Here is a 25,754-nt window from a genome sequence, read left to right on the forward strand (position 1 = left end):
AAAATTTGAGACTTTGGGAATTTGCAAATTTTTTAGTTTAAAGCTTATTAATTTGAAAAATTGAGAATTTGAAAATTTGATAATGTGATGATGTGATAATTTGATAATTTGAGAATTTGAAAATTTTCAAATACAAAAATTTATCAATTTGATAACTTGAGAATTCGAGAATTTCCACACTGAAAAGTTTATTTATTTTATAATTTCAGAATTTGAAAATTCCCAAATTCTCAAGTTCTCAAATTCCTAAATTCCTAAATTCCTAAATTTCCAAATCTCTAAATTCCCGAATTTCTAAATCCCTAAATTCCACAAATTTTCAAATCTCAAAATTCTCATATTTCCAAATCCCTAAATTCCCAAATTTCCAAATCCCCAAACCTCCAAATCCTCAAATTCCCGAATTTCCAAATCCGTAAATTCCCATATTTCCAAATCCCTAAGTTCCCGAATTTCCAAATCCCTAAATTCCCAAATTTTTCAAATCCCAAATTTCCAAAATTAAAAATATATTAATTTAAAAATTTTCAAACGTAACATCCAAAAATCGATTAGCGGCGCCTCTCACGTCGCCATTTTCCCTAAAAAAAGTCTATCGTGGCAATTACTGTTCACTCCGAAGTGTGTACAGAAACGAAAGAAACGAGAAAGATTATCTATTTGCATAATGCGCGAAAAAACGTCAAAGAGGTAGAAAAGTGTAACCCAAGGAATGGAATATCGATTGCATGTCAGTACTTTGTAGTTGTAAAGATTACGACTGACTGAACGATGCCATTTTTCCGTTCTAAATATACGTTTTATAGAGGTGTATTTCCTTCTGTCGTTAACCGCATACTCATGATTATTTTATCTCCATAGATAATGCTTTTCTTTTTTAGGTCGAAGAACAGATGTCATTCGTTGCATAGAAACATGAACTATGCACTAGTTAAATAGTGTATTTACTATTTTTGTTTATAAACATATCATTTTTATAATTTAGAATGTTTTAATATTACTTGAGAGTTAATTACGCAAGTGATTACTTATACCTTTTTTATTCGAGTAAATTGCAAAGCATTGTATATTTAGAAATTAGTTTATTTTGAACACGAAAATATTCTAATTATAATTGAATAACATTAGTGATAATAATTAAAATATTTAATATGTAGTTGATAATAATTAAATAATAATAATGATTAATAAACGATAATATTAAGTATGTAGTTTAATCTAGGAACAAAAAATTGGATGAAATTGGTGAAGTGATTTTTAAATAAATTTCGATATAAAATTTCCTGTACAAAAGGTTTATTTTCCTGCTTTGCACTTAAATTTATTTTTTGACGAGACATCAAACTTTCAAATTGCATAATATATTTCATGTTCATCGATTTACTTTCTGAAGGCATTTCCCATAGATTACTATCTCTGTCTTTGGCATTTTCAATTTGTTTTTTCTATAGAAATCATTTTTCTCTCGCAGCATGTTACACGTTTCATTCTGTCGATAGAGATCTTCCTTTAAATTTTATCTGAAATTTATGACGTTTGGGTTTTATCAAGCTGGGTGTACGGAAGATCGATATGCAAGAATAATAAAGTACTATTCAAATTGTAATAGCAAAAGTAAAACTTAAAGACATGTTGGAAGATGTAGTAATTTATACTCTCGTTATATTGCCACTTTCACTGTCGTCAACTACATTATTAACCATTTACTTAATTAAATTTGTTTTTATTGAAATGAGTTATCGAAATTTATTGAAATATTTTTATTGGGAAGGTGCAAATTAGTAAGTTTTATTAATTAAATCAAAAATAAATTTGAAATTTGAACATTTTTAAAATAAATTGGGAATTTTGGAAATTGGAAATTTGGAAATTTGGAAATTTGGAAATTTGGAATTCTGGAATTTTGGATTTTTGCAATTTGCATTTTGAAAAATTTGGAATTTTGGAATTTTGGAAATTTGGAAATTTGGAAATTTGGAAATTTGAAATTTGGAAATTTGAAAATACGAAGATTATTAACTACAACAGTTTCTGTATCTCTCGGCCCATAAAGAAGAAATACCTCTCGCTACATAAGACGAACATTTCATATTTCATACGTGTTCAAATCGATGGCAATATACCAAAAGATTATACTATCCTCCGAAAGTGGATCATAATAAGAAAATGTTCGATACTCTGCTCAGCAAAGTATGCAGACGATCAGTACTCGTTCTATTATTTTCCTATAAAAGAAACATCCATATTTAATTTCTCTTTACCGCCGACCGCAAAATAGGTCAGTTCGCTGGTACTTCTTTGTTCGCTTCAAGTTTGAACGAAATGAGAATCGTTTACTCTTCTATTTTGGCCTTATCCTCTCTGGCAGTAGAGCAATTAAAAACTGGCCTTTCGTGCTGGTGCGTGTTCACTCGAGTCAAAGGGTAACGACTAACGTGTTTCCGATGACGAAGATAGCAGAAGGATTGCACGTCATATGTAGGATGAATCCATATTTCATACGGCACGGCATCGTCGTGACGTCTTTAAACGGACATGATTATTATCACTGTCTACCTACGTATAACCTGATCGATACCATTGTGCCAGCGTTTTTGCTTTAAGCTTCAATTTAGCCTCGTTTCAGAAGCGGGGCGTCCTCGATTGTTTCAAAAATGTTAGCAAACCCCGCTATTACGATGGACCTTCGTTTCAACGATTCTGTTTTCGATACAAATTTCATGCACCTTTGAACTTTTGATTGATAGTCCAGATGAAACACAGGAGAAACAAATGAAAATCTACCCTTGCACAGCGGAGCATGTGTGACCACATGAGATGGAGCACATAGTTCATAAATTATAAAAGTTCCTGTTTTTTCTTTAATTGTAGTGATGCTGTAAGCGACGTTATCTCTTGTGATTTATAGTTTTACATAATTAGTTCATGTGGAAGTTATCATATGTCTCTGCTATTTCAAAGGTACGGGTCTCTTCCGATATATTTAACCCGTCGCCATGTCACCTGCATTTGCACAATTTATATTTGGGATCACTCATTTTACGAGGAACATTTCCATTTATTTAATTATGAATAATTTTATTAAATATGTTAAGGTGGCTAGTCAAATTAGCTAAATATGATCAGATTTTTTTAAAACAAAATTGCTACTTAGTTTTGACGAATGCAGCCACTTAAAGTGATAAGAAATTTTTTAAGATGGAACAGGAAAACAGCATAGAAATTGCTTTTGACAAATACTCCTTAGGATCAATGGTTATCATAATTCTAATTTGTAATGTTTCCTTTTTATTCAATTTTAATAATGATCAACTGTGAACAATTATTTAATAATTCTAAATAAGGGGTAAATTTAAATGCGACTTTTTCTTTTAATGTTTCAGGCTGTGCTCCCTAACTCTGACCCGACTGGTCACACTTCGGCCATTAGGTTCCGATTTAACTTCCATCAGCATCGCGGTGAAGATGCAAAGCTCGAAGAGGACCCTCCGCTCGAACGAGATGGCCATACCAATCGGTGGCATGTTGGACACGGAACTGGAGCTTCAATTTGCCCTTCAATATCCCCATTTCCTCAAGAGAGACGGAAACAAACTTCTTATACTGTTGCAGAGGAGGAAACGATATAAAAATCGCACGATGCTCGGATACAAGACCCTCGCTGAAGGCGTCATCAACATGGCACAAGTACGTTGATCGATTACCCTAATGAATTATTTGTTTTGTTTTGAGGACCACATAGAACACCACATTTATTATCATTTTCATTCGCAATGAAACTTAAGGAAGTTCATGTTCCACAAATTTGGACATCTTAATTTTTTTTTGTGGCCTGCATGACTTAGGATAAATTAACTTAACCTAAGTTAGGATAGATAGCAAATCAAATTTTTGAGATGGAGTTCAGTTTTGTTATGGACAATTTTATTTGGCTTTAGTGCAGTTTTATTAGGCTACTTTTTGATGATAAGCAAGTGGAGGCTAAAGAGTAGTACTTGTGAGAAAATTGAAAGAATTGTGGACAGTTTAAAGTTAGGTTAGGTTATTGGAAAAATTATTAAGGTCAGTAAATTTGTAAATTAGCATTTGAGGTATTGGGAAAAGATTCTGAAACTGTAACATTTGAGAATGTAGAATATTTTTAAAGTAGTACTCGTGCAGTACAATTGCACGATTTCAAAGAGAACAAATGATGGCGTAATTCTGATTGTCCATTATTTTGTCAAAAACTTGACTTACCCCCTTTCAAAATAAACTGATGTCGTTATCTGTAACAGTAACCGATACTTGTGGTTCTAGGTACTACAGAAGCAAATGGACCTGGAACTGGAACTGGTGTCGGACAAGGCTGAAAAGTACGGTGGTCATTCGGTCGTATTAGCTCGTGTGAGCGTGGTCGCATTGACCTCTCAGCCAGTCGACCAGGACAAAAGACTGATGAATGAACCGAACGAAAGGCTTTGCCCGGAGTATAGCGACGAGGAGGAGGAATTCAGCTCAGAGGGCGAGGCGGAGGGCAGCGACAGTGAGCCAACTCTCGAGATGCACAGGCGGAAGAGCCGAGCGAAGATTCCAGCCAATGCCAGGGTGCGTGAAACATATTAGTTCTGCTTTGTTAAATCCTCTTCGAATTGCATCGAGATACCCGATCATGGAAAATGCTCTTCTGTGTCCTCGATCGACCTACGCGAACGAGTTCTTGACTCGTTTTACGCTTTTATTTAGTTTGCGAGTGAGCAGTGCTGGATTAACAGATTTGCTCAGGGTATCCGGGTGAAACCATCACTGTTTTTGAACTTTAAGGGTCAAATCTGGTCACTGAATACTCTAAGATTTTTACCTCTTCACATTTTTGGAAAGAAAATATCTTTGTCTCTTAAAAATAATGTAAGATAAATAAAGATTGTCGGAGTTTATTAATTTCTGCCAGAGTACAAATTATATTTGGAAGATTTGGAGCCTGGATTTGACCATTAAGATCGATTAGAAATTTTATTTTTTTGGAACACTCATTAGGGTAAGGTATCGACACCTGATATAAACGACATTGTAACATTGTAAAAGACAACGTTCATTGTAACTGTAATAGTCGGTTAGTTTACACTACGTTTATAGGAGAACTTTTATATTTTATTTTTTTTATTGTATTATTTTGACTGCTATTCGTCTCCAAAAAGTAAAAGGGACTTGAATAAAAATTTGTTCTTATTGTTGTTTTTGACAAAATTCATTATTATAATTACTTTTATAATTTTTATTATAAAATAATAAATGTCTCCTTTTCGTAAATCTGTTGGAAAGTAATTTATACTTGAGTTACAATGTGCTGAAATTTAAAGATCATGCAAAGATCTTTAAATAGTTATTATATAGTTATTATAATTATCATTCTAATAGTTACAATGATATATTTAGGTGTCTTTGATAAAAACACAAGGCCAAACAATTATAATGATAATTATTATATCGTTTCAATACATATAATTGTGAGAATAAATATTAAAATGAGCATTTATTGAGATTTCTACAAAATTGTATAAATTTTAAAAATTTCATATAAAGCAGAATTAAATGAATATTACATGAACTTTTAGCTTCAACAAATTATTTATTAAATTAGTCACTTAAAATTACTGTTAAAATTATAATCTCTGTTTTGTTTTTTCATTTAAGGTATCAAAATTTCCCAGAGGACTAGACCGGTTTCATATAGTTAAGTAACCTACGTAGGAAATCAGTTTTATTCTAGATTAATAAATTTGTAGATAATAACATAACATTTCTTTAAAATATATAGTTTGAAGTGTTTGTAATTTTATTAGCTAATTATAACAAACGCCATTTTAGAGTTTACATGATTGCTAGTAAAAGTTAACTAAAAGCACTCGAATTTCCCTATCATTAACCATTTACTCTGTTGAGGCACGTAAGAATAATATAAAATTAGTATTTTATTAAAGCACGTAAAAGTAATAACAGTTGGTTTTTATTAAGACACGTAATAATAAAAAATTAATTAACAATATTGCATTAAATAACTCTATTATTATTAACTGAAGTGCAATAACTTTACAATATGTATTCAATAACGGTTTAATAGTAGTGATAACATTGTAACTTTATTTATGATGTTGTTGTCAGTTTCTTTATAAATTAATTTCGATGAATTGTAACTTCATATATAATTATTTTACTTCTATTATTTACATAAATAAGGTGCTTATAAGGATAAAATTGGTAAATTAATTTATCAAAAAATTCACCATGAAAAATAATTTTTTCTAAATTTGAATATAATAGTATTTTATCATACAATCTTATTAATAAAAAACTTGACGACTAATCAAATTTCATAGTTTCTGTCATTTAAAACAAGCTTAATTGTAAATAGATGCATAGTTTCTAGATTAAATTAAAAAAAAAATATGTTTATATTATGATTGTGAAACATCGTAAGAGAAGTTACATTGTTATTTATATCAGGTGTCGATACATAACCTTGCAAATGTTTAAATTCTAACATTTTTTGTATTTCCAAATTTATAAATTTACAAATCCTTAAATTATGAAATTCCTAAGTTTATAAACTATCAAATTTTTAAGTTTTTTAATTTTTACATTCTCAAGTGTTGTAATACTGACATTTTCTAATCTTCTAAATTCACAAATTTCCAAATCTTGTGTTTCAGAACTTCTAATTCTTCAAATCTCGAAATTTGTAGATCACTGAAATTCTATATTCTAAAATTTTCTCATTTTCAAGTCATTAAACTTTGGGATTTTCAATTTCTCAAATTCCTAGATTTTTAGACTTTGCAATTTTCCAGTTACTAAATATTTAAATAATATTATATAGTAAAATTTCCAAATTTCTCAATTTCCCAGTTTCCAAAATTTCCAATTTTCGAATTTCCCAATTTCCCAATTTGCCAATTTTCCCATTTTCCAATTTCCCAATTTCGAACTTCCCAATTCCAAATTTTCCAATCCCAAATAGACCCATCCCTAAAAATCCCTAAAAATCATCGAGTGAACGATCAGTTTTCTCTTCATTACTATATTTCCCTCAGCCAACCTCATTTACTCCTAACTCTTCTACCAACTACAAATTGCAATTTAAAAATTGATAATTTCAGAGCGTACATTTGTATTCCCAATTATAATTCTATCAATAATATTTAACAATAAGACATATATAAAATACTACATAAAATTGCAAGATTTAAAATTCATAGAATATATAACTATCGAACTGTTAAGTCCTAAGGGTCCCTGGAGATCTTAATCCGGCACTGATCGCGATGTCGATGGCAACCGCACTGATCGAAACGGATGTCTACGAATTGTACGTGAAATAAAAGACGGGGGTGGGCTTGATCCGATTATCTGAATCGATTATCTGCATGGGGTATCTCGTTCTGTCTGATGCAAAAGGAAATGTGGTGATTCTAAGTGGAAATATAGCGAAAATATCCGTACATAGTTTTTCTAATCATTCGACTTCTGAAAAATTTTAAAACTCGCAAATTCTCACAAGCACAAATTTCTAAATTTTCAGATGTTGCAATTTTCCAATTTCTTAATTTTTAGGTTTTCAAGTTTTCAAATTTTTAAATTCCTAGATTTGCAAATTCTCTGAAACTGATATTTCAGTTTCAGATGTACAAATTTTCCGATTCTCTTGAACTCTAATTTTGAATTTCCAAATTTCAAATTTTTAAATATTTGAGTGTTCAAATGTTCAGATTTAAGGGCCAATGATCATAGTCGAGGCCCATATAAAATCAATCAATCAATGTTTCGATTTAACAATTTTTGAATACTTAAATTCCCATGTTTCAAAAATTTTAAATTCCCAATTTTCAAAAACCTTAAATTCTCTTACTCTCTCAATCATATTAGTTACCTAAACTCTACAAAAACGACGTAATGGCGTCCCTGTCTTACACAAATTTATACAAAGACCTAACAAACTTTACAAATACTTCAATTTATTTAAAATTTATTTAAAGCTTACAGGTAACAAACCTGCAAGTTGAAGAAAAAACTATCAAAATTTTCCCAAAATTACCTAATAAAATTTTATAAAAAAATAATAATAGAAAAGAAAATATGAATCAAACTAAATATTAGTACACTTCTCATAATAAACTCCTTTACTTCAAAATTTAACGAGAACCTTGAAAAAATTAAAAATAAAAAATATTTGAATAAAACAGTTCACTAATACCAAATCTAAAACTATCACTAAAAAATCTTCCGAACCTTTCCACGCCTCGCACACTCCACCAACAATTTAACTTGTAATCTTTCTTTACAGTGCAAAAAGCAACGAAGTCTTTACTTGTTACAGCAAAGAAATCTGAAGCAAAAATTTATAGCCCTTTTGAAACGACGCTTCAGAGTGTCCGAGGATCTGGATCAAGATCAGGAAGAAATCGGGCAGAAGCTCTCAGGTAAATCGTTCGTCGTAGCGAGCGAAAAAAAATGCTGTGTTCGAATCTTTCACGGACGCTTTTGTTGATTTTATAGAGTCGTTAACACAGTACGCTGGATTTGTTAAAGGCGGAGACATGGAGATCGAGGAATTGTTCGACGAACTCGAAGATTTGTCCGATAGTGGTCCAGAATTGGACACCATGTCCGTCAGTAGCACACCTAAACCATCCTTACGACCTTTCTTCAGCTCTAGTAGATCGCTTCTCGCGCCTCCTAATTCCGGTAAGTCGTCGCTTTCGTGTAAACGTCTGAGTATCGTAGAAATTTGTACCACTCGATTGCCGATAGAGTATCTATGATGCTTCGTACAGTAAGGTTGTACGTGTAACGTTGAGTGAACAATGTGTAATAACGTGCGGTAAAATCGAAATATTGCATCTTTGTCGTTAAGTACACGGTAAGGAGACTTCTTGTACCAGTCTTGGTACGTCGTATCGTTCAACGAATATGTTTTATCCTTTGACCACCGAGGTTGAGTCCCACGGGATTTTGCCCTTTTGAAGAATATGCTGAAAAAGACCATTTTTCGAGTCGTGTGGAAAGATATTCTTGAAAGAGTAGGAATGGGTTAACTGTACGTGAGGGCTCGATGAACGGACGTGAAAATGACTTGGACAAATGGACACTATTATGTTGCGAATTTTTGAATGAAGAAATGAAACTTTTAAGTTGTCTACCTTGTGGATTACTGAACTGCTGAATTTTTTGTTTTGGGAACTTTTATCTTATCTTTGCAATTTCTAAATTTTTGAGTTAGTAATTTCTATGTTTCTAGGTTTATAAATTTCTGAATTAGCAAACTTCTATACTTCTGAATTTCTGAATTTCTGAATTTCTGAATTTCTGAATTTCTGAATTTCTGAATTTCTGAATTTCTGAATTTCTGAATTTCTGAATTTCTGAATTTCTGAATTTCTGAATTTGTAAATTTCTAAATTTCTAAATATTTTAGTTTCCAAATTACCAAATGACCAAATTACCAAATTATTAAATTACCAAATTTTCAAATTTTTGTTTCTAAATTTCTAAATTTAATTTTCAATATTTCAATTTCCTATTTTTTCAGATTTTCACACTTCTAAATTTACGACATTTTAAATTTCGTAAATACTCAAATTTCACATTCATATCGTTACGAATTTCATAAATAATAAAATTGAAATTTGTCCAAAATTGCCTTTAGTGGTGGAATGCCATTGAGTTAAAATGTTAAAAAGAATTAATATAATGTGCAAAAAAATTTTGTAGTATGTACATATAAAATAAATGCAGATTGTTATGTGTATCGTGGACTCAATCTCGGGGTTTAAATTTTAACCCCTTAACACGCAAGAAATTTTTTTAACATTAAAGAAATGAAAAAGTCATTAGAAGTAAACATCCATAGGAATTGTATTAACATTATATTCAATTTTAATTTCTTATTGAATTATTCGATATCTTATTTCAAATTATTTCAAAAGTAAGCTTATTATTTAGTGTTCCTTAATTCGAAATCATTACTTTCTGTTAATTTAGAAAAAAATCTATTGAACTTTTGCTATAAAAATGCATTTTTTTGATAAGCTAATTTTATTGATCTACAATTTGTGAGGATCAGAAATTATGGAAAGATGTATGAATTATAGTTTATCATATTTATTTATTTATTCAGTTACTTGTATAAGATATTTGAGTTGTAGAATTTTCAAAATTAATTAACAATTATCTTGTATGTTTAAGATTATATAAAAGAGTAAAATGCAAAATGCATTAATGCATATGTGACAGTGGTTGCAATATAATATTCATTTAAACACCAAAAATTAATTAAAAATATCAAACGAAACTTATTTATCAGTTTAGACACTTGGCAAATTTCAAGAAAATATTTGTTTAATTTAAAATATTTCGGTGCCCGAAATAAATAAAAAAAGTTACTACTTACATGGGACTTATTCTCGCGTGTTAAAGGGTTGAAGGTTATATTTGATCATTTAATTTTGCTGGAGAACAAGCGAATGTACGTTTGTTCTCAAAATTAGCACTTTCTACAAATCTGAATAAAATTCAAAATTACTTTTCCTTCCATATTTTATGTAAAATATATTTATATATTTTAATATATTTTAGATATCATTGTATATGCATAAATATTTGAAGTGGTATGAAGTATTCTAATAAATAATACAAACAAACTTCAAAATAATTCATATATATTCTAAATATGAATAATATGCATTTATTTTTAAATTACAATAAATTTATTCAGGAAATTGGATATAAAAAAATAAATATTTTTAGAGATACATTGAACAATTATAAAATACAGTAAATTCAGATAAATTGTTTATCACTGAATAATTTTAAACTTTCAAAAATCAAAGTCGTACGTATTAAAAATATTATCTATTTAATATTGTAGATAAATATTATTTATTTTTTTTTAATTAGATATATTGTCCCACATTTATATTCTTTCATATCCATACGAATCAAATTTGCAGAAAAATTACGAAATCTGATTTGTAGAAAGTGCATCGATCATTCTTTTTGTTCATGATTCAGCCATACTTATTGACAGCATGTTATGGCTGTTTACAGTTTTTAATCCTTCTTTATGTATACTGTTCGAACAGTAATCTCTTACCATTCCAAACTGGGAAAATTGCGATTTAACACTTTGACTGTCACATTTATATTTCCATTATTTTATCTTCTAATAAAGAAATCTATTAGTATAATGGTATTCTTAGAGTTAATTAGTCAATTTCTTAATTTGAAATTTTGAAATTTTTATATCTGCAAATTTCCAAATTTCCTACTTTAGGCATCACTGAATTTCTAAAGTTTTTAATTCCTAAACTGGGGTTTGTAATTTTCAAATTACCACATTTTAAATTAGCAGATTTCTAAAATTTAAGTTATGAAATTTTTAAGCTTTTAAGTTTCTGAAGTTACAAGTTATAAAGTTTCTGAATTTCTATATTACCAAGTTACTAAATTACTAAGTTACTAAATTACTAAATTACGAAGCTACCAAATTATCAAATTTGTACATTACCCGATCACCAAATAACTAAGTCATCAATTTTTCACCATCTAACCTTCTAAACCTAAAACACAACCAATCTACCAATCAAGAAACCTCAAATATACAATTAAAAGCATACAACATCCAGTCGCAGATTCAAATAAGCCCTGCATGAAAAATATTCCAACCGAGAATAGCCCTTAACACGATTTTCTGTAATCCAGTAAGTAACACCGTTGCTGTATCGAAATGGAATCTCTACAAGATTCATGTGTCAACCGAACCCGGCTAATGAGGTGACAGTCAACGTGTTAATTAAAACATTCTCATTGCAATCGTCCCAAATCCCCGTTTCATGCCATTCACCGTGATTCACTCGAGGCAGGTAACGTGCGTCGAATAATCGCACGTTACTCCATGACGGAAGAGGAGACGATTAGGCTATATACTTAAGAATATAAACGTTTCCGTTGCCTAAATCGGGCTGAGAATTGTTTAAACTAAGTGAAAGTCTGGTGGATTGGCTTTGCATTGTTGCATGTTACGATTCGGTAGTAGTAACCAACGAGGAGACCGGAAGCACTCCTACGACAGCCGTAGGTCAACAGAGCGCAGGTCAGCCAGCTAAAGAGAAACACCGTATCGGACACACCACTCCAGGTATGTAAAGATACACCGTCCCGATTCTACGGATAAATTAACTATGGATCGTTTCGAGGACTTCGCTTATACACCAAACAAGCATGGCTGCGAGAATCTGTAGCATGTAGTGATAGTCGACGGGGCGATAGAAATACCTTCCGCCATGTTGAGCTAAGTCGGACGCTACCCCACGTCGCGAAAATTCAAATCCCTTTTCGATAAAAAGAACTTCCGTAATTAAATAACTGCTCTTAGCGATTTATCTTTGTATACTGAAATTTTATCTGTCGATATATTAGGTCTATTTCTATTATTAATTTAATTTAACAAATTTTGGTTTTGATGTTTATTTCGAGGTTTTGTAATGGAAGAACAGAGTCAATATTTTATTGATTTAATTTGAAGTGCTAAATTTATTTTGTTGAAACGATAATTTTATTTTATTATTTTATTGAAATGCATGTTACAGGTTCGACTTTATTGTTAGATTAATTTAACAAATTTTTGTTAAAAAGAATTTTTATAATGAAATAACAGAACAAATATTCTTACCAATTTCACATGATATACTAAATTTATTTTGTTAAAGTAAATATAATCTTATTTCATTATTTTTGTTAAAATGGATAATATTGTGTTTCATTATTTATTTTGTTAAAATGAGTATAATCATATTTCATGACTTATTCTGTTATATCATCGATTTTGTGATGTTATATTTGCTTTTTTCTTCTAATCAGATGACCTGCCTCTTGCGATTTAGATCAATATGGCGGACGATAAAAAATGTTGATATATCTGTCGTTCCATCGAGAATTATCAATAGCATGTTGCGTATCTTCTTTCTTTTATTTTCTTAATGAGATATTTCTTTCTTTTGCTCAATCTGTGCTTAATTAATAACTGAGACGTTGAAAATAATTGTTTTCTTTTTTTTCCTTTTCTTCCTGATTATGTAATTTGTTTTCGGTAATTGAGCAGTGCTTGGAAGCTGTCATTGTTAGAAAATAAATGAATGATACTAGGAGTAATTGAGAATTATGGAAAGATTTATTTAAATCTTCTCCTGATTTATGTTTCTATTTTATGATGTTGAAAATAAGTTATATATTTTACAAACTTCCAAATATATTCCTAAGCTTATTTAGTTATTAGAAATATAATTTAATATAAGAAACATAAGTAGACTATAAATAATAATTTTTATAAATACATATAATTTTTACGAAATAAATATTAAATTTAAGTATACTGAATATTAGAAAAATATGAAAAATTTGAAAAGCAATATTTTAAACTATTGGAAGGGAAAATTATATTACTTAACAGTCTTGGATTTTATTTGGAATACAACAAAAATTATCAATGTGAAATAAATAATTTGTTTAACTAATTCAGTACATTCATTTTTAAAATTATATAGAATTTCATTTTTCTATAAAATTCAAATAAACCATTGTCAATTTTTTATTTCTGTTGATTAAAGCATTCAAAATAAGAAATAATTTGTCGTAAAATAAATTTCATGTTATGCCTTAATAAAATAATATATTATTAATATATCATCAAATATGTTATTTGTAATAATAATTAAAACTGTCTGAAATAAATCGTAAAAGAATTTATATGACGCTATTTGGGTTAATTTGGTGGAATCGCGATTGCCTGAAGTTGGATCATTTATCAAAAACTAGAAGATCTGAAGTAGAAAGTTGTTCTTTCAATGAATCATACTTAACGCTCTGAGTACCATAATAAAACCGTAGAAAATCTGTCCAATTAATTTTGTATCTCCAACAAACCTGGTATATTATTTTTCCTATTTGTCAAACTCTTATATTCTTATCAAAATTATTTATAATTGATAAAGTACAATCGTTACCATGAACTTATCTCGAAAACTCAGGTTTAAAATTACACTCAAAGCGTTTAATTTGAAAGAGTCAAAAATAAGTTTGATCCAAACTCAAACAGAGAATTTTAGATACAGCAGGAAATGAGAAAAGAGAAGAGTTAAATACAGCAATTAGTGGAGTTTGCTAAGTCAAATATTAGGTTGGTAGTTAAACTTCAAACTTTCTAAACATTTTACCACAAAATCCGCCAAATTTTAAGGGTATATATCCTTTTCTATTTTGGAGAAATAAACTCAGTGAAATATTATTAATACTACTACTATTTGATTTAGAAATTTTGATTCATTAAATTCTGTTGAAAAAAAGTATGAATATTAAAATTTTATAAATCTTCTCACAAATTGTAACAGTAATTAGTCATTCACTGCTTTCAATGTAATAAGTAATATAATACAATATAACAGTATAGCAAATATAATAAATAAAATAATAATAATAATGATAAAATAACAGCATAACAAATATAATACAATATTGTCAATATAAATATTATACTATATGTTTCATATATTTTTCTATACATTATACATTAATGTATTTACTATTCCAAGCACTGCTTATAAAAAACGCACAAAAAATGACACCGAAAAAATGTGATCTCTGCTTCCGATCACATAAGACTATGAAAAAAAAAAAAGTAGAAAAATATTTTGTGCCTAGGGTATAAATAACTCGAACAATGTAGCTTAGCGAGGAAAAAAATGATGGAAATACATATTCCAGTGTACGAAATTTTGTATTAATAGATTGGAGAAGGAACTCCACCGCATGAAAGACCTCTGCTAATCGGCAGAAGCTTGCTGTTTCGTGAAAGTCAAAAAGTTTCGGTAATTAGATGCCTGTAGTATTACGGTAGAGCGTTCTTTGTAATCTTTCGGTTCGATTCGATGTCCAATGATCCGTTGTAAGTATAAGATCAAATAGAATCACCCTCGATCTTTGTACAATATTGTGGTTTAATACTATTCACTGGACTCGAGCGACGAATGCAAGGATAATCGGAGTAACATGGTAATCTTTAGATAATACAATTTGTTTGTATGGAATTTATACGAAATGTAGTGAATTAGCAAACAAAAATTTTTCAAATAAAAATTTGTCGAAATTTATTAAAAAATTTGTCAAAATTTATTTAAAAGATTTGTGAAATAAAATTGACATTTGTGGATAAGATTTACCAGTTCAATCTTGCAATTAACTACGATTATGTACAGGCAAATTCGAATGTGAAATTTGTTTATTCATATGTGATTGATAACTGTGAAATTATTATTTTATTATTAAGGTTAGGATTTAAATTAACAATGTAGTAAACTACGTTTATTATTCGATGTTTTTTATGTGGAACCCTGTTTTTTTTTTTTTTTGGGGGGGGGGGAATTTTACATTTTTTTCTGAGGGCAAAGAAATATTTTCAAATGTTGGTTTCTGTATTTTATTACTATACCTTTAGACATGATTTTGCTCAACGTTTTGAAGTAAAAATTTTGATGTTTATTATCGGTGAAACACACCTGAATTTTTCGAAAGATCGATACTGCACAAATGGTTCCATCTGAATTTGAACAATCACACGTTATTTTTCTCAATTCGTTACTGTCACAGTAACGTGACTGTTTTCTCGTCATTGAAAGCTTTTTCAATTTTCAAAAAAAAGAAATACATAAAAAATTGAGGTAGCAATATGATTTCAGTTCTGGCGATAAAAATTTAATTCCTTGCACTATTTTGGCAAATCTGAGTGACGTAATTGCAGTTCATCTGAGATCGATTTTACTCGAATTTTTTATATGCTTCAATTTGGAGTTCAAGTCCAATTTGCATAGTTACCGATTGAATAATACCAAATTGACATAACAGTTCAACTTTCTTTTTTCCGTTTTAATATTGTAGCTATGATTAGTTAGTTCTGATGCACCTGACAAATCATAGTGCAAGGGGTTAATAAAGAAAATGTTTGATTTTCTAGATTCGCATTTCTAAACTTTTCTTTTGGAACAACCTGTACAATTTTAGATCTACTATTTAAAGTTATACAGGGTGTTTCGCAATTAGTGTAGGTCCCTGAAATGAGGCGTAACTGACGTGATTCTGAATAAGATTTCCCTTTGCAAAAATGGGGTTGGAAGCTTCGTTTTTGAATTATTAAGGAAAAACGCGGACCACTCAGAGCGCGAGGATTACGCATGCGCAGACGCGAGAGCGACAGCTTCGAGCCTAGCGGCTGATTACTACGCGTTAGATTACCACGCGCTAGATTATTACGCACTGAATTACTACGCGTTGGTTAACTACGCGTTAGATTACCATGCGTTAGATTCCTACGCGTTGGATTACTACGCGTTGAATATCCACGCGCTGAATTACTACGCGTTGGATTACTACGCGTTGAATATCCACGCGCTGAATTACTACGCGTTGGATATCCAAACGCTGAATTACTACGCGCTGAATTACTACGCGTTGGATATCCACACGCTGGATTACTACGCGTTGAATTACTACGCGTTAGATATCCACACGCTGGATTACTATGTGTTGGATTATTACGCGTTGGATTACTACGGTAGGATTACTACGCGTTGCATTACTTTGCGTAGAATTACTACGCGTTGCATTGCTACGCGTTGGATTATAACACGTAGGATTACCAAGCGTTGCATTACTTTGCGTAGAATTACTACGCGTTGCATTGCTACGCGTTGGATTATAAGACGTAAGATTACCAAGCGTTGCATTACTAAGCGTTGGATTACTACGCGTTGAATATCCATGCGCTGGATTACTACGTACTGGATATCTACACGCTGGATTACTACGCGTTATCCGAAGCTGCTGTTCTCGCGTCTGCGCACGTGCAATCCTCGCGCTCTGATTGGTCCGTATTTTTCCTTAATAATTCTAAAACGAAGTTTCAAACCCCATTTTTGCAAAGGGAAATTTTTTCAAAATCGCGTCAGCTACCCTCTATTTCAAGGACCTACACTAATTGTCAGACACCCTGTATATACTGTTATACCATGGACTATTATACCATTCAAAGTTTTTAAGAAATTTGAAACACATCAAATCTATAATTTTTATTTTATTAAATAGAAGTCCAAACATGAAATAACAAATTGCAAGATGTAGTATTTGAAAATATTTTTTTGTTATTGCAGAAAAAAATTGTGAAAGTACTACAGAAAAAACGTACTATCTCAAAAAACCTCCGTAAGTGTTGTTTTTCTATAAAGCAGACATTAAATGTATAATTTTGTATAAAAATTTCTTGTGCGAAATGATGGTTACAAATGACAGATTATTTTTTACTTAAAAAGCAAGGGAGCAATGAACTGTGTTATTCAATGGTCGCTTTTGATTTCGTTGATTCGCATTTGTTTTAAGTTTGTCTTGCTAGTTTCTGTGCCACAGGGTAGATTACTTCTATTGTTCTTGCATAGCACTCTTAACACGTTATCGATAATACTTAATGAGCTAATTACGGCTAATGAATTTAAAAATATGAAGATGAATTGATTTTTCGAGCTCTTTGCTTTGCAGCGACGTGTCACGGGTTATTGCATTTCTAGAATGCTCGAATTTTAATTAAAATCGTGAATGCAAATGACGAAAATGGAAATTTCCAAAGAATATTATTTAAAATTAAAACGTAGTACGTTTGTTGAATCAGTAATGCGTGACACTGTAAACAGCTTTAGGATGATTATTTAAGTTTAACGAGGAAAATTATTAAAATGCTTGCAAGTAAAAGTGCAGTATTATTTCGTTTGAAAGTTTATACAATAGCGTGGTTAATTAAGAATTCAGTAGAGGTCGTGAAGGAAGATAATAAAATATTTATATCATTTTCTTATAGATGTAGCCATCACGTTGTTTAATTACATTGAGTCTAGTTATAATTTTTTTCTGTTTTGTATGGAAAAACGTCTCGAAATAGAGAATACGTTTTTATGTTATGAATATTTCAAATTCAGAAATTTAGAAATTTAGAAAGTTAGAATTTTTTGTAATTTAGTGACATTTAAATTTAGCAATTTTTTAAATTATATGCTCTTTAACATAGCAATTTTTAAAATTATAAACTTTCAAATTTAGAAATTGAGAAATTCAGATATTTAGAAATTTTTAAATTTAGATATTGAGGTATTTAGAAATTCGAAAATTTAGATATTGAGATATTTAGAAATTCCAAAATGTAGTTATTCAGATCTTTAGAAATTTATATATTTAGATATTCCGATACTTAGAAATTGAAAAATTTAGATATTCAGATATATAGGAATTAAGAAATTTAAAAATTCAGAAATTTGCAAATTTATAAATTTACAAACTTCATTTAGAATTTAGCATCTTTCCAATTTGTCAGTTTAGAAACGTTCACTTTAATAATTTCTAAACTTACAAATTTTCAAGTTTCAAGTTTCCTAAACTATAAAATTTCAAATATAGCAATTTTCAGAATCATAAACTTACAAATACAGCGATTCAGAAAATTGCACATTTGATTGTTTAAAGTCTTGGGGACTTGCAAATCAAAAACATAAACGTTTATATATTCAAAAATTAATTTAATTTGGAAATTTCAAAATTGGACATCTTGATTTTTTAAAAGAAATACAATTTTCAGATATTAAAACAAAAATTCATTAAAACTTGTAAAAGGGAGCTAGAAAAATACTACTAAATTAATTACGAAACCAATATTATTATTTTACACAAAAAATTCAAAGAAAATCTGAAACTATTGAAAACAATCTTATTTCTCCATAATTTATGAAAAATAATAATATTTGATTTTACACAAAATGACGTGATTTATCGATAAAGTGTTAAGAGTAAAGCACCTGTAGATCGGTAGATGCGTGTTAAAAATCGTGAAACTGATACACGTGTAAGAGCTGCGATGAAAATAAACATTTACTTGGCATCTGATTTTTTTGTAGTAATTTTTTTTTATTATTATCATTATCGCTTCCGCGATCTTGTGTAAACGAAGAGGAACGTTCGTTTTTGATCTCATGGGAAAACAAACATATTCCGTTGCCAAAGTGTATAATAAAAAGGTATTAGCGCATTTCATCTTCTTGTAATCGATCTGTTTCAAAGAAAAACTGTCTCGCATTCAATCACGATATTCAATAAATTACTAAAAAATACATATTTATTAGCAATTAGCATAATCTATTAGCAAAACTTACATTACTTTATTAATATACTTCATATAATTTATTTACTAATTAACATAATTCATACATAATAAGTAGTTTATAATTTATATTTGTATTTTGTTCATTAACACGTTTTATGTCGAATCAGTATTATATTTTAGCTTGAAGTTTCTTTAAAAGAAAAATTAATAAAATTTTTGGGGTACATGTACCAGTGGTTGCATAATAATTATTATGTAGAATTATTTATTATTATCTGAAATTTCGACCATTTTATGGATGAATAATTTAATTCAGATATTTTACATAGCTGATCTTGTTAATATCAATAAATTATTCTATAGTGATTTCATTATAAAATTAATTACTGCAAGCTGCATGAATATGTAATTGACATATCAAGCTTCGTAAACACCTGCAGTGGACAGATTCGGAAATCGATAATTGTTATTAGACAAACATAATGTTAGTAATACTAACTAGTATAGTGATATAGTACTATATGAAATTTAAAAAATAGAAAAAATAAAGTGCGATAGAATTACATACAGAATATGAAACATTAATAAAAAATAGCACAAAATAAAAAAGTAGGGATGTAATTGATACAATGATTCAATACTACACAAAAATTTTAAAGATAAAGTAAACGTAGTGAGAAAAAATTACATAAATAATACAAGATACTAACAAAAAATACTGTAAAATAAAAATGTAGTGAATTAATTGATGCAATGATTCAATACTGAATAAAAATTTTAAAAATGAAAATGTAGTACGAGAAAATTACATAGATAATACAAAGCATTAACAAAAAATACTATAAAATAAAAATGTAGTGAATTAAATGATGCAATGATTCAATACTAAATAAAAATTTAAAAAATGAAAATGTAGTACGAAAAAATTACATAGATAGTTCAAAAAATTAAATCCACAAATCTCCAAATCCACAAAAAATACTATGAAATAATAGTAGGGAAGTAATTGATACAATTCATACATAATATTAAAAAAATGAAAATGTAATGCGAAAAAATTGCATAGATAATAACAAATCTATTTTAACAAACCTACTTGAACAAACATATCTTAACAAAAAAGAAAATTATGGTATTATGGTACATCAATTTTTCAAACAGCATCTTATTTAACAAATTTTAATTAACACATAAAAATTATATTTTTCATGACTGAAAACAAAAATGTCACCCATTCGGTCAGCTACTGATACATGTACCCTAAACAAACAATTATAGTTTATGCCATATTCTATGATAATTTAACTTCACTTAAATAAAATAATTTAACTTAAAAGGTTAAAAATGATTACAAGAAACCTGAGCGTGCCAATATTTTTTTGTACCGTATTTCTTCTTTTTGTCTGTGTGCCTTTTTACGGCTTTCTGTGCGTAGTACTAAAATGAAAAAGTAAAAATTAAAAAAGAAAGTGATATCGTAACTCCAAAATCCTGTCTGCTGGCCTATCTCTTTCTGCCTCTCTCTATCTACTCGTACGTACGTATCTCTTTTTATACTTACGAATTTTTATATCTGTTCTTACTAACCTTTCATGCTGTATGATTAACGTGTGACACCGTTCGACTGCAAATTACTCTCTGATAAATGACATACTCGACTGTCGATCACGATTGCCTTTGCCATGCATTTTGCGCGCAAACTCGTGGTACTTTTGATGTAACACGTTTTTATTTAGTAAGTCTCACTTTTACTGTATTCCCCGTGCAGGGTATCACCGTTTTATATTTGAAGAAATGAATCGGAATTGTGGAATATATTTTCTTTGGAAGATTTGAAAGAAGCAAGGTCTTGGAAAGTTGGATTGATTTGATTAACGATATTTTGTATTGAAATTGTTGGTTGTAAGCTTGTTGAGAATAATATTGGAATAATAATAATATATGGAAATGATAAACTGTTTGGAAGGACAATGGTTTATTGTTGGATGATTATATGCTGGAGTGCAGTGTAGGTTTTGATTAGGAGTTAATGCAGCAGGGGAGAACACCACTTGCTTTTGATTTGAAGAAATTAAATATTTGAACTTCAAAATTGTTTAACTAATGTTTACATTTCCACTGTTGTTAAATTTCTAGATTTTGAGTTCTTGGTTTCTGAACTTCCTGATTTTCAAGTTTCTAAAGTTTCAAATCTCCAAATCCCCAAATTCCCAAATTCCCAAATCTTCAAAACCTCAAACTTCCAAATCCTCAAATCGCCAAATCCTCAAGTCTCCAAATCCACAAGTTTCCAAATCCACAAATCTCCAAATCCACAAATCTCCAAATCTACAAATCCACAAGTTTCCAAATCCTCAAATCTCCAAATCCTCAAATTCCCAAATTCTCAAATTCCCAAATCCACAAATTCCAAATCTTAAAATTTCCAAATCCCCAAATCTCCAAATTCTCAAATTTCTATATTCCCAAGTTTGAAACTTCTTATTTTCGGTAACTAGTAAATGGTGCAATCTTATCCCAAGTATTCTAACGTTCTCTACGAAAGTCTATACTGCTCATCAGTGTCTAGTTATGCAATATATATTCAAAGTAGATTCTTTTCGTAAATACAGCTATTTATGTAAGAAAATATATTCTATCATTTTGTCGGATCTATTCATGTTCAATATGTATTCTGTTGCTGCATATCAAATAGTGGATCTCAAAATAGATGGAAAGTGTGGCATCATTTGATGTCATAAGAGTACCACAAAATTGCGTTCGTAGAATATCAATTTGAATCTTATAGTGTGATAGAAACGAGTACATGTGTGAACTTTTCATCAATATTTCTTAATGTAATGTTCTTAAATTATGATTTCATAAAATTAGCTTTTTCTTGGTTACATTAAATTTTACCAATTTAAAGCTTATTATAATGCAATTTATAATTGCTCACATCTTGAAAAGATAAAAGAATTTTCAATTGCTTTGATCTCGAAACGACAAAAGAATTTTGAATTTATTTTAGTGTGGAAGATTGGCGTGATAATAGCTACTGTGCACGTCTAGCAAGTTGGCAAGTGAACCAGTAGGGTTTGCATTGCTTTTGAATGCCAACTTACCAGGCGCACACACATATTTAACTTGTATAACTTATATGTTGTATACATGTTAAACAAGTTAAAGTTTAACCAAAATTGAGTAAAAATACTTCCATAATTTTTCTACGTATACTAAGTGTCACTTCACACTTTAGAAAAATATTTTGCATTTTAAATATTACAAAAAAATATCCTTGGAATTATCATGTCAGGAATGAGTTGATACGATTAGTTTTTCGTAAATAAAATTTTAAAGCATACGAACGTTAAATATAATTTTTTTTAAAGAACGAATCATATACTTCTTAACACAATAATAAATTTAGTTTATCATTTCATAAAAAAAATATTTACATAAAAAAATACCGTTTATGAACTATTTAAATAAAAAAAAGTTGTCCGCAGTATTCTAATGGTAATATTGCGAAATGTAACAAATATATTTACTGCATTTACGTTTTGTGCAGTGATATAGTTTTTTTATACAAAATAGAGGATAACAAGGCGAATTCGTATATCAATACGATGTTATACTTGATTATAATATGCTGACCTTCGGATGAACCTTAATGAAGTGATTATCATAAAACAGTAATTCAACGTGTACAGGTGTACATAACGAGGTTAAATTAGAATGAATATTTAGTATTTGTGTATCTATTACAAAATCTGTCGAAAAATAGAGGTCGTTGACATTTAAGTAACATGCAAAGTTTGAATATTGTTGAACCTTTAACTGGTATGGTGGTGATTTGTTCATATTGAATCTATGATGTATCATTGAAGTGTCAGTAAATTTACAAGTATTATAAATAATACTATATACTATATAACTATTATAAATTTTATTATTTCCTGTTGAAATTAATTATGTTATATTTTTGTAAAAAAATGAAAAATTGGTGAGAATTGGTCAGCCTCACTATATAAATTACAGATTAAATCTACAGTCTACATCCATTTTGTATTAAAACAAATTGATGAAATGTTCCTATAGATATTTATATTAAACTTCAAACAAACCATTGATGTAGCATAATATTTTATAATACTTTTATGACATTAAATCGTGTCAGATTTTACTGTAATTCAAAATCTGTTGTTTGATATGCAACTTAATACAATAAAATTTCGATATTTTCCTGCTGGGTAAATTCCAGGTTGGCTGATGTATATTACTTATACGTTTATATATCTGTAATTAAGCATCGCAAAATGGAGATTTCTTCAAACAGAAAGGAGTGAATGAAATTCCATTGGCCTTTCGTAATTTGCTCCACCCCTAGAGCCCCTGTCGCAGGGAAATATCGAGATTCTAGTGTACAAGCAGCGTCCTTTAGGACAGTTTACAAATCGAGTTCCTTACATCGATCAATTAAATGTGTATTACTTATCACTTGTCCTCTTTGTTTATTTCTCTGCAGATTATGTGAATCGCACGAATGTCGCGTTCATTGACGATCGTAAGATTGCGACCTCCTTAATTAAAAAGCGTAAAATCATAGTAATATAAACTTTCAGTTGAAAAGAAATTATTTAGTAAATAATGAATCTTAATTAATAAGTTAAATAGTTAATAGTTAAAAAGTTAATAGTACTTGGAAAAGTGACACTACAAACAAATTCTATTTTGCACTTCTAAAGTAAAAATTTTTTAAAATAAATTCAAAACAGAGAAATTTTTTCTATATCTTTGTACTTTATTTACATATTTAATTGTTTAAATAAAATAAGGATATTGGTCAATTTTTTAACGTTTAAAAAAAGAAAAATTTGTAATTATTTAAATTGTAAAGTACAGTTACTGAATAGTTAATAATTATTATAAAAAAAGGGTAGTTACTAAATAATTATTTGTTTACATAAGAAAACGTATACTTCCTAAACATTTAATTTATTAAATGAAGAAAAACATAATTACTAAATAATTTCTCTCTTCCTACATTCTTTTCTCCAATCAATTTGAATAAATTAAATTCACAAAAAGCTAATATCAATATTATTTACATGTTTATTCGCTGTCTACTATTTCATTTTCTTAATTAATTGTTAATAATGGTGGTCTACGACTTACGTTCGACAAAACGCGATTCTGTAATCCATTCGGCCGACATTTATTAAGTGCATAAATAATCGACATTTCAATACCATCTAAATTCAACTCCATGCTTTTTCACGAGCAACTTAATCCTCTTATTATATCGTTAAATACAATAAAAATTCTTTCAAACAGCCAAGAACATGAATATTCAAAACCATAAATAAAGTCAGCGAATCGAATAAAGTACAAAGAGAATAAAATCATATAAATTGAAAAGCATTGTCGAGTCACGAGGACTTAAATACAATAAGAGGGTTAAAAATACATTTCTGGATGAAATAATATAAAATTAAATAAGAATTATTGTACAAAAAATGCTTTTGAGTTGTCTCCATGTAATTTTAATGGAAGGGAAATATCATAAATAAAATTAAAAAGTAAGAAAAATTCTTATCAAAGGTACACATTTATTTAATAAGTACACGAAAATGTGTAAAAAATTGTCAAATTATTTAAATATAAATATGAATATTTACATATTTTTAAATATTTATTTTCGTGGGGGATAAATCACCCTTAAGCGATTTATTCTTTTTATGTTCTGAATTCCTAAATTTCCATATTTCAAATTTTAAATTTCTAAATTCCAAATTTTCAAATTCTAAATTTCTAAATTCTTAACTTTCTAAATTCCAAATTTCCAAATTCTAAATTTCTGAATTCCAAATTTTCAAATTCTAAATTTCTGAATTCCAAATTTTCAAATTCCTAAATTTCCATATTTCAAATTTTCAAATTCTAATTTTCTGAATTCCTAACTTTCTAAATTCCAAATTTCTGAATTCCAAATTTTCAAATTCATTTTATATTAAAATTGTTAATAATATGATGAACAATAAAATTTATACATATTTTCATAATTTTTTACGTAGTTTCATGTGTCTGCCAGCAAAATACTTTAACATTACAGCCTCTCGTTATATTGCCGCTATATACATTGTCAGTTAAACAAGTTTAACGCACATAAACTTTCATGAATACATATTTCATATATTCCTGCCAATTTCTCCAACTTTTCGTCCCTACCCCTTTACGGCAATATATCACAAGTCTACCGTATTTTGATAAAAAATGCACCCTTTACACCGTTTACAGTCTGAATTAATAAACTCCTCAGTTACATGGCAAACCGTGAAAGAGCTCTTTAGACAAATTTTCTTTGATATATGAAAAGAAATATCGTTTTTTTTTTAATTCCATTTAACATATTTCAATTTCATTAAAATTGAAAGAGGAGACCTTGAAAGATTATCTTTGTATGCGTGTATCATAATGTTGGATAAATAACGATCAATACGCTACATGGAATTAAACGTTACGGGTCTACTGCGTATATTTCGACCGAATG

General features: G+C 29.1%; 1 protein-coding gene across 9 annotated transcripts in view; it reads left to right on the forward strand.

Moving 5' to 3' along the window:
• Positions 1–25,754, forward strand: part of KrT95D (phosphofurin acidic cluster sorting protein KrT95D) — a 109,908-nt gene that overhangs the window by 59,644 nt on the left and 24,510 nt on the right. The window contains exons 2-7 of one of the 9 annotated variants that reach the window (XM_012298248.2): positions 3,384–3,687; positions 4,300–4,587; positions 5,674–5,712; positions 8,321–8,456; positions 8,533–8,721; positions 12,068–12,172. In XM_012298248.2, the coding sequence (XP_012153638.1) occupies positions 3,384–3,687; positions 4,300–4,587; positions 5,674–5,712; positions 8,321–8,456; positions 8,533–8,721; positions 12,068–12,172 (1,061 nt within the window). The remainder of the gene's footprint in view (positions 1–3,383; positions 3,688–4,299; positions 4,588–5,673; positions 5,713–8,320; positions 8,457–8,532; positions 8,722–12,067; positions 12,173–25,754) is intronic. The other 8 variants (XM_076536519.1, XM_012298249.2, XM_012298250.2 and 5 more) reach the window with 8 other exon arrangements.

This window comes from Megachile rotundata, chromosome 10 (assembly GCF_050947335.1).
Source record: "Megachile rotundata isolate GNS110a chromosome 10, iyMegRotu1, whole genome shotgun sequence".
NCBI lineage: Eukaryota > Metazoa > Arthropoda > Insecta > Hymenoptera > Megachilidae > Megachile > Megachile rotundata.